General features: G+C 45.0%; 1 protein-coding gene across 6 annotated transcripts in view; it reads right to left on the minus strand.

Moving 5' to 3' along the window:
* LOC147116086 (histone deacetylase complex subunit SAP130-like) overlaps positions 1–16,762 on the minus strand; it is an 80,925-nt gene that overhangs the window by 17,412 nt on the left and 46,751 nt on the right. For 3 of the 6 annotated variants that reach the window (XM_085990803.1, XM_085990799.1, XM_085990801.1), the window contains 6 exons: positions 12,354–12,662; positions 8,628–8,802; positions 7,553–7,657; positions 4,718–5,079; positions 3,709–3,966; positions 2,153–2,278 (listed from right to left, as the gene is read on the minus strand). In XM_085990803.1, the coding sequence (XP_085846929.1) occupies positions 2,153–2,278; positions 3,709–3,966; positions 4,718–5,079; positions 7,553–7,657; positions 8,628–8,802; positions 12,354–12,662 (1,335 nt within the window). The remainder of the gene's footprint in view (positions 1–2,152; positions 2,279–3,708; positions 3,967–4,717; positions 5,080–7,552; positions 7,658–8,627; positions 8,803–12,353; positions 12,663–16,762) is intronic. The other 3 variants (XM_085990800.1, XM_085990802.1, XM_085990804.1) reach the window with 2 other exon arrangements.

The raw sequence follows: 16,762 nt of genomic DNA on the forward strand, positions 1-16,762 counted from the left end.
AAATAAAGTGGTTTTCACTGACCTCCCAAGCTGGGTTTTTACAATTTTGCTTCCCAGGCAAACTTTCATTTATATACATAGCACCTTACATTTCCCAAAATGTTACACATACAACAAATTACTAAAGTGAAGTGTCTTGCGTAGGCAAATTTTGCACACAGAAAAATCCCATAAACAGCAAATGAATGACCAGTTAATCTGTTTTTGAGGAAGAATTCTGTCCAGGACAAAAGTCCCTGCATTTCTGCAAATAGTGCCATGGGGTCCTTAATATCCAACTGAACCACTGGAACAACTAGCTGGGGCCTTGGTTTAGCATTTCATCTGGAGGACACTTTAGACAGTGCCCCACCCCATCTGTCCCGCATTCAAGTGTCAATCTGGATTATGTGTGCAAGTCCTAGAGTGGGGCTCAGACTCCGCAATCTTCTGACTCACTGGAGAGTGCTACCAACTGAGCCAAGGGGACACTAAACAGAGCCTTACCACAGAGCAAGGCGAGTACTGATCAGAGACATACTCCTAGGAATTTAAAGACGACACCATGTCAAGTTAGCATGTAAAATAAACACCTGCTGACCTGCATAGCTTTTGAGGTCTGTGATTCAATCATACAGTATCCATCTCCATTTTCGGACAAAGTAACCGTTCAACGTCTTAAGTGACACCTTATATCTTAAAACCCAGTTAAATTTAAAGTTACATTGAGACTTGAGCAGGAAATATCGGTGGTGCCTAAAGCAATGTATTCAGCTCTATAACCAAGTGCCTACATACGGTTAGGGAGCAGCATCACAACAGACTAAATTCATCTGTAATTATAGTCAGATAACAAATATAATTTCCCAACATCAAAATGAAGATCTTTCCTAAAAAAAAAGTACTTTACATCACTAGTTGTAGGAATAGACATGAAACCCACCGACTCTAGATTAAAGCTTCGAATGAATGAGTCAGCATCTTCACCTGGGGAAGGGATTAGGAGGAGAGGGACATTGCTGATAATCAGGCTAGGTAAGACTACCAAACACAAAGCACAAACCGTTCCTCCATTATCAAAGCTTACTATATTTGTAATGCTTACAAGACCAGTAAAAAAACTAAAAAGTGATTATCTTCAATGACATATTATTAAAATGTAGCCTTTCTAACTTGCAATTAAGGCAATGGGAGGGCTGACAAGCAAGGCATTCGGTGACAGACTAAACACACTGAAGTATCTCATCAAAATTGAATAGCCTCCACAGCCATGCTTATTGAGCTTAGCTCAGTTGGCACTCTCAGGCAGAAGGTTGTGAGTTTAAGCCCCACTCCAGAACTTCTAATCTAAGCTGACACTCCAGTGCAATCCTGAATGAGTGCTGAATTGCTGGAAGTGGTATCCTTTGTATGAAATATTAAACAAGCTCCAATCGATCTGTTCCAGTGGTTCAGGTGGATTTTCAAGATCCCATGACAATACTTGTCCTGGCAAACATCTCTCCCTTAGCTACCACCATTACCAAAACATCTATTAACTGGTCATTCATCTTAATGCGGTTTGTGGGCTCTTGCTGTGCACAAAATAGCTACATTTGTCTACATAAAAGTCACTATATTAGAGTAAACGAAGTTTCAGAGATACACGATTAGGCGCTATATTTTTGTTTTTACCACTCCATGTCGCTCATTTGTCAACTGACAATATATTTCTTTAAATAATGGGCTGACAACATAAAAAATATATTTACATGCAAACAATTGCAGAGTGAAGTGACAAAAAACAGTCTTATAATGGGTTTGCACCTAGAGATGGTGGAGGGATACTATCGGAGGAATAATACGCTTCTAACTGATGCTTAGTAGGGTCCAGTAGCCTGTCCACTTATTGAGTTTCTATTGTTAACAATGAATTTTATTTGAACACTGCTTTTTGATATGGATTCTATATAAAACAAGGGGCAAACAATGGGGGAACATGTGGAGTACCTTGGCTGTGCCCATGTTGTATATTGAATAGAAGAGGTTTATGAAGGTAAGTTAATGGAACACTACAGGGTTGAAAGCTTGATGCATTTGGTTAGAAACAAAAACCAATTTGATTTAGAAACATTCGCTGTTCATAATGGCCCCTTCAGCCCAAACACAGCAGGAATGGAAAATGAAGATTGACCTTTGACTTTCACATCGCTGTATCTTTGGAAATGATGGTAGGCTGCCTTCCAGGGGTTCCTGTAATGTCGGAGTAATGTGACTGGGGGTCTAGGGCGGACAGGAACGTACCTCACACCCTCTTCATCTGCAACACAAAAATCAAGTTAGACAGAGGGGTTTCAAAAGGTGCAGAAAACAAATATTCACATTTCTGATATACAGGCCATCCTAACCCTGCGTCATCCCAAAGCAGTGCTGGTAATTTCTACAGGTGGGCAGATACTCCACAACACATGACATGACAATGTAGTAACAGTCATGTGAACAAGGGTGAAATCAGACTGACACCAGTGTATAGAGAAACATTTGGCATCAGTAGAATTGAAGGCGCTCGAGAGAACTCTGCATTTTTCAACTGAAGTGACATTAAGAAGTGGGAGCTGTCCGTTCACACACAGGTACAAGCTCGTCATATCTAGGAACACAGGAACAGGAGTAGGCCATTTAGCCCTTCGAGCCTGTTCCACCATTCAATGAGATCATGGCTGATCTGCGACCTAACTCCATATACCCACCTTTGTCCCATATCCCTCAATACCTTTGGTTAACAAAAATCTATCAATCTCAGATTTAAAATTAACAATTGATCTCGCATCCATTGCCGTTTGCGGAAGAGTTCCAAACTTCTACCACCCGTTGCATGTAGAATTGTTTCCTAACTTCTGGCTCTAATTTTTAGACTATGTCCCCTAGTCCTAGAATCCCCAAACCAGCGGAAATAGTTTCTCTCTAACAACTCTATCTGTTCCCCTGAATATCTTGAAAACTTTGATCAAGTCACCCCTTAACCTTCTAAATTCTTGTGAATACAACCCTAGTTTGTGTAATCTCTCCTCGTAATTTAACCCTTGGAGTCCGGGTATCATTCTGGTAAATCTAAGCTATACTCCCTCCAAGGCCAATGTATCCTTCCTAAGGTGTGGTGCCCAGAACTGTACACAGTACTCCAGGTGTGGTCTAACCAGGGCTTTGTATAGCTATAGCATAACTTCTACTCCTGGCAAGGAGCCTAAACTGCTGTTCAAATTCTAATGAATGGTGTCAAATTATCTCTGAAATATTGAATGTTCAGGTTGCAGTTAATCAGGCCCTGAAACTTTCCATCTGAAGTATTGTATCAGAGTTCAGTACTATACTTAAGTGCACAAGAATTAGAAAAAAAGCCAAAGTAGATTTTCTGTTCCAGCTGCGATGGTATCACAGGCTACATACAAACCTTGCACTCCAGATCATTACTGAACTTCTCTAAACCTATGTGTAACTTTAAGTAAAGGGTTACTTGAACAACCTTTCCAGAAAACCATTTGCCTGTGTAGTGTTTTGGAGATGTTAGCACTAATCAGATCACTTACGTGCACAATTACCAGTCCAGTCCCCCCCTACCACCTTGGGGACACAAAGACCAGTCCAGCCCCCCACCCTCAGAGGTACAAACACCAGTCCAGCCCCCCGCCCACCTCAGGGGCACTAACACAGTCCAGTCAGGTCCACTTTTCGGGCACAAACCCATTTTACCTATGTATTCTTTTGGAGGAGATTTCCTTTTCTCTGCTTTATGGAGTACCGGCTTGTTGCTGCTGTTCTTTTCCTCATCCGTACTGTTGGTTTCCATCATTTCACTCTCTTCTGTGGAGATAATGTGCTGCTGTTTGCGGGGTTTTTTCCGGGGGGACGCACCAGGCAGCAGCTCGTTGCCAGGAAGGCCGAGGTTGTTCACCATTGGAGTTAGAGCAGGTGATGTTACCGACATGGACTGTGACGATGACACTGCAACTGGGATGGGGGGAGAAAAAAGACAGAGAGACACACAGAGAGGCAGAGACAGAGAGAGAAAATGAATGAACATCTTCAAAAAGAACATTTACAACACTCCAGAAATAACACAAAGATGTAGGATCCAACCAACCTTACCTCTTCTCATTGCCGAGAATCCTGGTCATTCCTACCCCTGAACTTCAGCTAATTAACCAGTATGAAATGTTTGGTCCGGGGGACTGGCACACTGATGGTCCCCTCTTGTGGGAACGCACCCCCCCCCCCCCTTTACTCAACAATTTTACAAAATGGCACAGCCAGCAGGAAGTTTACTGTTGGAACTCAACTGTGCCACCATGCACTCTTCTCCCCAACCATTTCCTTTCTCAATAATTCTAGTCTACTAGTTCACCAATTCTTCCCCACTAGACATAGAATATCCATCAGTAAGTAAATGTGTTCTAGAGTCCTTCTGTAAGTATGAAAGACAAATAAATGGCAAGTGTGGGCAACTTAAGCCTTTCGCACAAAACAGCCTTTTTTTGACACTCTGAACGATGGCAATACTCCAGGATGCTTCCAAGTCGGCCATAGGATACAGGCCTCAGCGCTCCCTCCCCCATGCTCCAGAGAAATATAAGCATCAGTACCCCAATACTCACACAAAAATAGAATTCACTGCACTGACCAAAGTCAATATTTTTTTTTTAAACAAGTACTTGGCAGAACGTGAACTATTGTTCACAAGAAGGGAATACACGTCACCTACCTGATACTGGCTGCAGTGTGTCCACAGACTCGCTCTCTTGTTTGATTTTAGACTCTGGTAATGTTGAGCTCATGGAGACAGGAACAGAGATAGCGACGGGCTGCGATGGAGGAGCTACCACTGTAGCCATGGAGACCGAGATTGGAGGAGTGGCGGAAACTGCCGCTGCAACGGTCGACAAGGCAGTAGGTTGAGGATGGGGAGCTGCTGCTGCAATGAGTGTTGGGATCGGTGGTTGCGGCTGCTGGGAATTTGGCTGTCCTTGGATGGGCATTTGTTCTATGTTCTGGCTGCTGACCGCTTCCATCGCAACAGCCACTGGCGTGGTCATGGAAACATGGATCTCTGGTTTAGATTTTGCACTGAAAAGTAAGAAACAATTAAATCAAGCATCAAAACATCCCATTAGCCTGCTCAAAAAGGAACTCCTAAAAGGATAAGAGTGGATCAACCGTGGCTCAGTGGTAGCACGGAGTCAGAAGGTTGTGGGTTCAAGTCCCATCCAGAGATGAGCACATAAATCCAGGCCAACACTCGGGGGAGTGCTGCAAGTTGGAGGTGCTGTCTTTCGGATGAGACATTAAACCAAGGCCCCATCTGCCCTCTTGGGGGACGTAAAAGCTCCCATGGCACCATTTTGAAGAAGCAGGGGAGTTCGGTCCGATGTCTTGGCCAATACTTATCCCTCAACCAACATCACTAAAACTGATTATCTGGTTATTATCACATCTGTGTTTGTGGGAGCTTGCCATGTTTCCTGCATTTCAACAGTGACTACAGTCAAAAGTACTTCATTGGCTGTAATGCGCGTTGAGACGTCCTGAGGTTGTGAAAGGCGCTGTATAAATGGAAGTTTGTTCTTTCTTTATCTATCAGGAGTGTGAGGTCACCGTTTAAGGAAGGTTCAAAAATCAGAATTTGATGCTCTACTCGATTATACGCATTATATAAACATCTTCTCCACCTTCAGTCAAAACTGTTTGGGTTGAAATCAACTCCACATTCATTAACCTCTCACTAACCTCCACAGTGGCTGGGAGGAGCAGCGTATCCCTTGCTTGAGAAGAGTACTCTGTTCAGTTGCTCAGCCACGGACCAGAGAGGCTCACTCAGTGGACAATAGCTCAATTTGATTATCAATCCAAACTGTGATTGAAAGCCAACCACCTTTTGAAAGAGACAGGAGAATGAACTGAGCATCCCACATGGTTTCTGGTGCAGTGTACCATAGTTAAGGGGGAATTAATAGACCCATGTTACCTTATCCCACAAAATTACAATTATGTTGAGAGAAGGTTCAAACTTTAACAGTGTTCATATCTATTTATATGGAGCACAGCCATATAAAAAACAAGCAATTAGAAACCTCACTTTGGGAGGTTATTTTGAAACTACAAATTCCTAAGAAAATGAAAAACATTGTAAAATAAGAGTATTTGCCATTGAGGGACATTGTGGGCAATCATTGGTTAATCTGCTACCTTGCAACAGGAAAACCCAGGCCAGTAAGTCATATTAATGAATGAGGGCCAACAGCTTCCTGCTACTTAGAGATGGAAAATAATTGGTCATGATGTAGCATGAAGAGCTGAAACAGTTACAACATACTCTGGTTCACCATCACTTTCATTAGTCAGGAAGGCTGGCAAAACCATACAAGAAAGAGAATATAGCATAGATTTTGCGTCCAGAAAAAATCCTGACCAGAAGTAGAGTGGAGCGCAATTCATGCCCGCCTGATGCCAAGTGGGCTGCCACGCTGTATATTTCCAAAGTCAACTTAAAGATTTGAGGAGAGTTCCAGGCGTGAACAATACCTGTGATTGGGAGTTTGTCCATTATTGTGCTGCTGCAGGGTTAAAGGCCTGCAGCAACTTAAAGGGGCAGGCAATGACAATGATAGACTGGAAGCACAGCCTCAAGTGCAGTTAAATAATGTCTGGCAGCCGGTCTCCGGGATGGTAGAGCCCTAACCTGTAGAAGTAAGGCAGAGGACACAAAATCTGTGGCACAGAGCCCAATGGAAAGCAGGGTAATGGATAGAAGTGACCAGGGCAGGTACTGCCAACTCATACATGGCAACGCATTATAGCCAAATGTTTCGTGACCTTACTGGGTCTGGCAAGCAAGACAAACCAGTTACATCTTCCCAGAGTGCACTGTATGCAGCATGCCTGCCACTTGAGTGACCGCCTTTCACACTGTGCTAAAATACTTCAATTGCTTACCAATGCCCAGGTGGTGATCTTCACAGTTCCAGCTTTCACCTTAACAGTTCCTCAAAATCAGAGGGGGGCAGGGGGCAGCTACCAGCAAAAAATCTACACTCAAGTGTCTATTGTTTCCTCCCCCTTTCACCAGTTTCAAACCTGATCTCGAGAGCATTGACTCCATGGTTGAATTAAAGTAACACTGATAAGTCACCCTTGGTAGGCTCATCCAACTTGTCCAAGTCTTGACCAGGAATGCCAATGGACTGTTCAACCATGATAGCATCACAAGTCAGAACATACCCTCAGTAGATCATCATGCACACACAGAAGGGGATCCTGTGGTTGATTTTTCTTCCTTCATGCAGGGGGCTGAGACCAACTCTAAATTATCTGCCAACAACTAACATGACAGAGCAGGGATCAAACCTGGAGACCTTCTTGGTCTGAAGGGCTCAGCTACTTGCTGGGTACAGCCACTGAGCACTCAGGGTATTACCAGGTGATCTGTTATGGAGCAGGATTGATCTAGACTTCAGAGCAGATCATACTTGTCTACAGTCAATTATGCATGAAGATACAAGAGCTTGAGAAAAAGGGACACATGAAAAATTCCAGCCCTTACCCAACTGGTCGCGGGGACCCTAATGCGTTCCGCATTGTGCCGTCTAATCGAGGGCTTGTAGCCTCTGTTGGCTGTGGTGGAATGAGGCTTTTCCGGACAGCCATGCTGCAAACAAGGAACATAATAAAAAAAAGTTAAAATACGTCAGAGAAGAAAATCACAGCTCATTTATTTCAGGCAATACAACATATGTTAGGGGCCCAGATAATAACCCAGAGATTAGAAATGCAGTTGCAATTTAGTGGCATTTTAGCTGAAGTTCAGCTGAACAAACATTCTGAATGTCAGAGGTCTTCAGCAGAACTTCAGGCTCCAAGCAACCAGATCAGGTGTGTAAAAACCTGAACAAAATGATTGGCTCCAACATACCCAGATCAAGTGTACGTGCACTTAACCAAAATTCATTGGCATTGCTACAGGACAACTGATCTGCCAAACAAGGCAGTCAGATAAAAATCTTTTAAAAACAATTGCATCAACCAACCTGCACAAAACTCAAGCAATGGCACTTAGTTAAGTTTGTTTTGGCTAGCAAAAACTTATATTTATTGGTTGTGGCTAAAGAAGTCACTGCACGTGAAGCGCTTTCAGATGTTGAGATGTGATAAGGTGCCACATATATATTAACAACAACAACTTGTATTTATATAGCACCTATAACGTAGTAAAATGTCTCAAGGCGCTGCACAGGGGTATTTTAAGACCAAAAAAAGCATATGGATGGAATTATCGCAGACTGAACAGGACTTAAAGCATTGGGAATGTCGGTTCAGTTGCTATATTAAGACCAGCAAGCAGAAGATACTGTCTGGAATCCTGCAAACGATTCTATGCTTGGATTGGGTGGATTATCAGATTGATTTCTCCTCCACATCATTCCTCCACCCTTCCAAAAAACTGATTTGACAATTACAGAAAGATCTTGCTCAATGCCCATTAGCCAGGTTTCACTACACTTCCCATAGCAACTGAAAGAATTTTGCTATTGTCTAAATTTAAGTCCCAAGTCCTCTCTCTTATTTTTGCCCCCGTCAAACTGACCAGGTACAGTCAATCAGCAGTTAATCACTCTTACCCATCAGAGGCTGGCTTCTTGCGCAGAATGCTGGGTCGTGGCGAAGATCCCTGTGCTGGAGCAGTCGTACTGCTGCTCTGAGTGTGGGTCTGGATCACGGTGGTGACAGCAGGCGTTGCACTGAACGTGCTGATGGGATTGGCTACGATGGTGGCTCCATCCGTTAGCACCACTGCTGAGAAACAGGCACAGGTAAGTATTTAAATGACGTCCCTGCATGCACACATATGGCTAGAGTAGATTTGACAAGTCAACTAAAAGGGAAAGAGCAGCTGGCATCAAGCAAGTTCCAAAGATGCAACACAATGGGGTGGTCCAGGGGACTAACTGCAAGGGCGAAGCCCCAGGGTTTCTTACCATTAGAGCCCTGAAGCTGTTCCACACCCATGTCCCAGCTAGCAATTATTAAAGATCTACCATTACCTGGTTTGTGTTATTGAAAGGCCCATTCCCCATCCCTCTCAGTTTTGTAAATTGATCTGGAGCACCATTACAACAGTGACTACAGCCAATGAAGTACTTTTGAAGTGTAAAGTGCTTTGGTCTGTCCGGTGGTTGTGAAAGGTACTGTATAAATGAAAGTCCCTTTTTTTTTTAAATGTTCTCCATGGCGTTTGGAACCAGTGCACAGTCTAACTGAACATGAGATCATCTGCTCGGGAGTGTATGATGTGTTCTCTACTTGTCTACCTGTTGCCCCTCAGCAACATCTTCCGAAGACACAAAGACGACTTGCATTTCTATACCACCTTTCACGTGTCCCAAAGTGCTTTACAGCCAATGTACTTTTTGAAGTGTAGGCACTGCTGTAATGTGGGAAACGTGGCAGCCAATATATTCACAGCGAAATCCCATAATGTGATAATGACCAGATAATCTGTTTTAGTGATATTGATTGAGAGATAAATAGTGGCCAGGACACCAGGGAGAATGCCCTTGCTCTTCTTCGAAATAGTGTCATAGGATCGTTTACATCCACCCAAGAAGGCAAGACGGAGCCTCGGTTTAACATCTCATCCGAAAGACGGCACCTCAGGCAGTGCAACGTTTCCTTACTACTGCACTGAAGTGTCAGCCTACATTTTATGCTCAAGTTTCTTGAGCGGGACTTGAACCCACAACCTTCCGACGACGTCAGGTTCCACATGTACGCTGACTATATCCAGCTCTACTGTAGCACCACCTCTCAACTCCTCCACTGCCTGTGTCAGACTTCTTGCCCAACATCCAGTCTTGGATGAGCCAAAATTTCCTCCAATTAAACATCAGGAAGACCAAGGCCCCATTGTCTTTCAACCCTGCCACGAATTCTGTTCCCTTGCCAATGATTCCATCCCCATCCCTGGCCATTGTCCGAGGCCCAACAAGACTGTTCGATACCCCGGTGTCCTATTTGACCCGGAGCTGGTTTCTGACTCCATAACATCACCCGTCTCTGCCACTGCCTCAGCTCATCTGCTGTTGATACCCTCATCCAAGCTTTTGTTACCTCAAGACTCAACTATTTCAAAGCTTTCCTGGTCAGCCTCCCATCTTACAGCCTCTGTAAATTTGTGCTCATCCAAAACTCTGCTGCCCATATCCCAAGTTGCATCAAGTCCTGTTCACCCATCACCAATGTTCCCTGGACCTCCTACGCAGCCGGCTTTTCAATGGGAAAAACTTCGCATGTGCAATATTTTGAATGAGCCGTACATCCAAAAAAAATTAATGGGAACATTGCTCATCACCCCCGTGCTCACTGACTTACAGTGCCTCCCAGTCCACCAACGCTTCTATTTTAAAATTCTCATCCTTCTCAAATCCCTCCATGGTATTGCCCCGTCCTATCTCTGTAACCTCCTCCAGCCCCACAACCCTCCTCCAACTCGGTCTTCCTCCAACTCTGGCCTCTTGCACATCCCCGATTTCCTTCATCCCATCATTGGCAGCCGTGCCTTCAGCTGCCGAGGCCCTAAGCTCTGGAATTTCTTCCCGAAACCTCTCCGTCCCTCTCTCCTCCTTAAAACATACCTTTTTGACCAAGCAATTGGTCACCTGTCCTAATATCTCATGTGGCTCAGGGTCAGATATTGTCCAATTACTCTCCTGTGAAGCGCCTTGGGACATTTTACTATATTAAAGACACTATATAAATGTAAGTTGTTCTCTGGATTATTAATCCAGTAACATAACTATTACCCGATCATATCCAATAAGGTTATTAATCCTTCAGTACAATTACCACATTAGGACCACACAATTCAGCTACAATGTGCCTCCAGGCTAAGCTCAAATACCCAGGCTGAATAAATTACATGAACCAATATATAAATTACAAGAATCAGAATCATACAGCACAGAAGGAGGCCTGCTCTTTGAAAGGGCTAACAACAAAAAAAACCTTGTATTTTTTATTTATTTATTCATGCCTGGGATGTGGGTGTCGCTGGCAAGGTCAGCATTTATTGCCCATCCCTCCCTAATTGCCCTCGAGAAGGTGGTGGTGAGCCGCCTTCTTGAACCGCTGCAGGCCATGTGTATACTTCTTTGTAGCAGTTTGGTACAACGGAGTGGCTTGCTAGGCCATTTCAGTAAGTAGTTAAGAGTCAAGCACATTGCTAAGGGTCTGGAGCCACATATAGGCCAGACCAAGTAAGGACTGCAGATTTATTTCTCTAAGGATATTAGACTAGATGGGTTTTTACAACAATCTGATTGTTTCATGGTCACCATTGCTGATGCTAACTTTTTATTCCAGATTGATTAATTAACTGAATTTAAATTCCCCAGCTGCCATGGTGGGATTTGAACTCACGTCTCTGGGTCATTGGTCCAGGCCTCTGGATTACTAGTCCAGTAACATAACCACTATGCTACCATACCCTAAATTTACATAGCGCCTTTAACGTATTATAGCATCCCAATGCACTTCACAGGAGCGTTATCAAACAAAATTGACACCGAGCCATGTAAGGAGATATTAGGCCAGATGACCCAAAGCTTGGTCAAAGAGGGAGGTTTTAAGGAGCAATTAATCCCACTCCCCGACTCTTTCCCCATAGCCCTGCAAATTTTCCTTTTCAAGTATTTATCCAATTCCCTTTTGAAAGTAACTATTGAATCTGCTTCCACCACCCTTTCAGGCAGTGCATTCCAGATCATAATTTGCTGCATAAAAAAATATTCTTATTTCGCCCCTGCTTCTGTTACCAATGATCTTAAATCTGTGTCCTCTGGTTACCGACCCTCCTGCCAGTGGAAACAGTTTCTCCTATTTACTCTATCAGAAACCTTCATGATTTTGAACACCTCTAATTAAATCTCCCCTTAACCTTCCTTAAGTGTGGTGCCCATAATTGGACACAATACTCTAGCTGAGGCCTAACCAGAGATTCATAAAGGTTTACAATAACTTCCTTGCTTTTGCACTCTATGCCTCTATTTATAAAGCCAAGGATCCCATATGCTTTTTAACAGCCTTCTCAACTTGTCCTGCCACCTTCAACGATTCGTGTATGTGAACCCCAAGTCCCTGCAATCCCATTAAAATATAAAACAGAGCAAAATATGATGAAATTAAACTGTCAAGATTTCAGTCACAATTTCTTCACCTTTTCAGACATTCAGGATGTCTGCTTGATACTAATCATTTCCCTGCTCTGTGCAGGGCTACCAGGTGATGTGGCCACACCCATTAATTACTCCCCCCCGCCTCCAGGTTTCAAAATGCAGCTTCCCCTTTACCTGGTGGTTTGTTCTCTGCGGTCTGTTGAGGGCCGAGTGATGCAGGCTGCAGAGCCTGGGTGCCAATAGATGTTGACTGAATCCCCTGTGTCCCAAGTGAAGCCGGCTGAATTCCTTGGGGGCCAATTGAAGTAGGCTGGAGCCCCTGGGCACTGATCGACGCCGGCTGGAGCCCCTGAATGTGACGTGCGTGTGTGGCGTCCACTGTCATCAGCTGCATGGGGTTCAGATGGACAGTGGAGGCCACGCCCACACCCGCCTGAGCCGCGATCGCTGCTGCAGACACAGAGCTCGGTGCTTGTGCTGAAACTGAGACGGAGACTGGATATTAATTTTAAAAGCAACAACTTATTTCCTATTCAGAGATTGATGTTTTTAAAAAGGGTAGTTATATAATCATAAAATCCTACAGCACAGAAGGAGGCCATTCAGCCAGTCGTACCTGTGCTGGCTCTTTGAAAGACCTATCGAATTTAGTTCCACACCCAAGCTTTTTCCCCATAATCTTGCAAATTAGCCCTCAAGTATCGGTTAGTTAGTACGTAAATTTTTCTTAAAAAGTAGCCCAGTCCTTGTCCTTTGCTGCTAACATGGATACATCAGACAAAGATTTCCTCTGTGCGCATAAGCAGCAAAATCATAAGATGCTTTCTTAATAAATTATGATTTTATTACACATGACACGCAGACAAAATCTTGCTGCCACTACCCCCTACCCACATCCTGTCAATTACAGGCAACCAAACACTCAACACTGGGTTCATAAGCACTTAGCACTATGGAGCCCTCCTTTTATGTCCATCTCACTTGCCAAACATCGAGCGGGATTTGTAAAACCAAACGAAGGGAATAAACATAATTAAACAGGAAAGTAGTCAGAAGCTGGGAGAGGGAGAGTGCACAAAACACACTAAAGTGAGAAAAGAAATAGCAGCTAGAGAGGTTGTGGGAGAATGTGATTTTAAAATCATCAACTAGTTTGACGTTGTATCTGCTTCTCTGCTATATTTATCTTTAGGAGCAGCCAGTCGTATTGACCGTGATTGGTACCGGGGCTAACGACCATGGTTCCAGTCAAGTCTAGGTGGTTAGTGATAGTGCTAAAAAAAAGTGAACAAAAACAACATATTTTTTGTCATTGTGCCCAAGAAAATATAGGATGAGGGTTGGATTGCAATTTAAAACTAATTCTGGGATCCCAGAGTTTCAACTCAAAATCTACAATTATTTCGATCACTTATTGCTAAGCTCAATAGGAAAAAGTTGCACACTGGATCCCACAAGCAATCCTTCTCAGATAGAGTCTTAACACATGAAAGAATTTGGTGCTTTGAGATCCAATGGTTTGATTAAAAGAGACCGTTGGTGGATTAATTCAGGTTCAGCAAGTTCACATTTACAGAAAGGCAAAAGAAATGAGAATTAACAGCTGCCACTCCTCATAGAAAGTGTGTTTTGGCCTGTTTTCAAAAACTTTTAAATATCCAAGGACATATTACTTGCCTGGGTAAATACAGGGCTAACTGTATTTAGGGCTAACTGCCACATCTTTCCAAGGTTTCCTTCTATACTGTATGTAGACTGATTTTAAACAATGGTTCAAATAGTTATTTTGATGACGTTAATAGGTTTACAATGTGTTCAGATAAAATTCAGTATACAAGAACATAAGAAATAGGAGCAGGAGTAGGTGATTCGGCCCCTCGAGTCTGCTCTGCCATACAATAAGATCATGGCTGATCTTCTATCTCAACTCCACTTTCCTGCCCTATCCCCATATCCCTTGATTCCCTTAGTATCTCTGTCTTGAATATACTCAATGTATGCCAATCAAACATAGTTTACACCTAAAATTTTCAGTCTGACAATCTAAAACAGGTATTTACAAAATATGCAAAACCCACATAAAATTGACTTAATCGAAAGCATTCTGATGTCTTTAAGTAACAGCACAGCCCAGTGTAACACTAGGTCATAGAAACCAGGAAGACTCCGTTTTAATATCATTTCACTCTAGTAGATTAACTGGTAAATCAGGGGAACAGTCAGTGCTCTACAATTGACCTCAGAGCTCTGGGAGGAGGGAAGGATTGCAGGGCAGAATGTGGGGAGGCGAGGAGAAAGATAGTAAATAAAACAGCCAAGGTACCCTCGCCCGATCACTACACAGTGACCACAGCTGGGTCGTGGGCAATTTCAGCTGTCAGGTGAGAACAAGATCCAGGCATGACCAGCCTGACAAAATGAACAGCCACTTGCACAAGGTGCTGGAGAATTGCCAGCACCTGTGGAGCTATCCTCCCAGAGCAGTCGGCACTTTGGGGATTCAGAAGAAAATTAGAAGGTAAGGTAAGCATTTTAAACCTGATGCAACAGCTAGCACAGTGCATCAGTGCAAAAATATCATTGATGAACAAAAAATGATCAGGTTTAACGGTGGCACTTTTGTAATGGGTTTATATATATACTAGCTGGGGAGCCCCGCGTTGCGAGGGCAATTTTGGGGCGCTTGGTCTCCCTGCCCCTGTGTGTCCCCCCTCTCCCTGTCATGTCCTCTCCCTGTCCTATCCCTCCCTCCCCTCCCCTGTCTCCCTCCCCTCCCGTCTCCCTCCCCTCCCCTGTCTCCCTCTCTCCGGCCCCTCCCCCTGCCTAGCGCCTGAGGTCCGGAGCTGAGGTCCCCCGCGTATCGCGCGGCTGATGGACGGCCGCTGTGGGCGGGCGGGCGGCGCATGCGCGGTCAGTGCGGGCGGCGCGAGCCCCCCGTGATTTCCCGAGGCTCGCCCCCCCCCGGCGATTTCCCGAGGCCCCCCCCCCCCCCGTGATTTCCCGAGGCTCTCCCCCCCCGTGATTTCCCGAGGCTCTCCCCCCCCGCGATTTCCCGAGGCTCTCCCCCCCGCGATTTCCTGAGGCTCTCCCCCCCCCCCCCGCGATTTCCCGAGGCTCTCCCCCCCCCCCCGCGATTTCCCGAGGCTCTCCCCCCCCCCGCGATTTCCCGAGGCTCTCCCCCCCCCCCCCCCTATTAAATTGTTATTTAATTCCCTAACACATCATTAAAATATTTACCTTAGTTCCCTAACACACAGAAAGTGTGGGGGAAAAAATTGTGAAAAATCAAGATGGCGGCCACTCACCTCGGTTCAGAAGGATAAGGCCCGCCCACACATGCACCGATTGGTCGACCGGTCAGGTCACCGAAGCGTAGGATTGGTCAATCGTCAAGTCACTCGACACTCAACTGTAGGAAGGAACCCGCCGTCCGATTGGTGGACCTCGACGTCACACGGTCGCTAATGAGATGCTAATGAGCGGAACGCTGAACGTTTTTGGGATACCGCGGGCGGGATTTTTGTCCGGCCGAAACGTAAATACGCCTATGACCGGTCTGGAATCGCAAGCTTTCTTTTGAGGCGACGCGCGCGTCGGTACGCTCTGTAACTTTCAAACGTATAGAGAACGGACAGACAGACAGACATCGGGACAGACAGAAGAGCCGCTTTATATATATAGATATAATGAAATAAAAATATGCTTCAAGTGGGGGAGTGAAAAATAGATTTAACAGTATAATTTTTAAAGTGTTGATTTAAGAGGGTCGTGTACAACACGTTTAGTGAGTTGGTCACACCGCAGGTAAGGGCTGCACAGGCAGAAGGGAAATGGGTGACCATCAGGCGGAGCAGTAGAAGCAGGCAGGTAGTGCAGGGGACCCCTGTAGCCATCCCCCTCTCAAACAGGTATACCGATTTGGATACTGTTGAGGGGGATGACTTACCAGGGGAAGGCAGCAGCAGCCAACTTCCTGGCACCAGGGGTGCTTCTGCTGCTCAGGAAGGGAGGAAAAAGAGTGGGAGAGCAATAGTGGTAGGGGATTCTATCGTAAGGGGAACAGATAGGCGTGTCTGTGGCCGTAGACATGACTCCAGGATGGTTTGTTGCCTCCCTGGTGTCAGGGTCAAGGATGTCACTGAACGGCTGCAGGACATTCTGAAGGGGGAGGGTGAACAGTCAGAGGTTGTGGTTCACATTGGGACCAACGACATGGGTAGGAAGAGGGATGAGGTCCTGCAGCAAGAATTTAAGGAGCTAGGTAGCAGATTAAAGAGCAGGACCTCAAAGATTGGAATCTCTGGATTACTCCCGGTGCCACGTGCTAGTGAGTATAGGAATAGGAGGATAGAGCAGATGAATGCATGGCTAAAGAGTTGGTGCAGGAGGGAGGGCTTTAGTTTCCTGGATCACTGGGTCTGCTTCTGGGGAAGGTGGGACTTGTACAAGTCGGACGGGTTGCACCTGAACCAGAACGGGACAAATATCCTTGCGGGGAGGTTTGCTAGCACTGTTTGGGGGGGGGGGGGGTTTAAACTAACTAGGCAGGGGGGTGGGATACAGAGTGGACCTATAATAGGAGG

The sequence above is a fragment of the Somniosus microcephalus genome, chromosome 6, assembly GCF_052327205.1.
Source record: "Somniosus microcephalus isolate GS21.2 chromosome 6, FLI_Smic_1.0, whole genome shotgun sequence".
Taxonomy (NCBI): domain Eukaryota; kingdom Metazoa; phylum Chordata; class Chondrichthyes; order Squaliformes; family Somniosidae; genus Somniosus; species Somniosus microcephalus.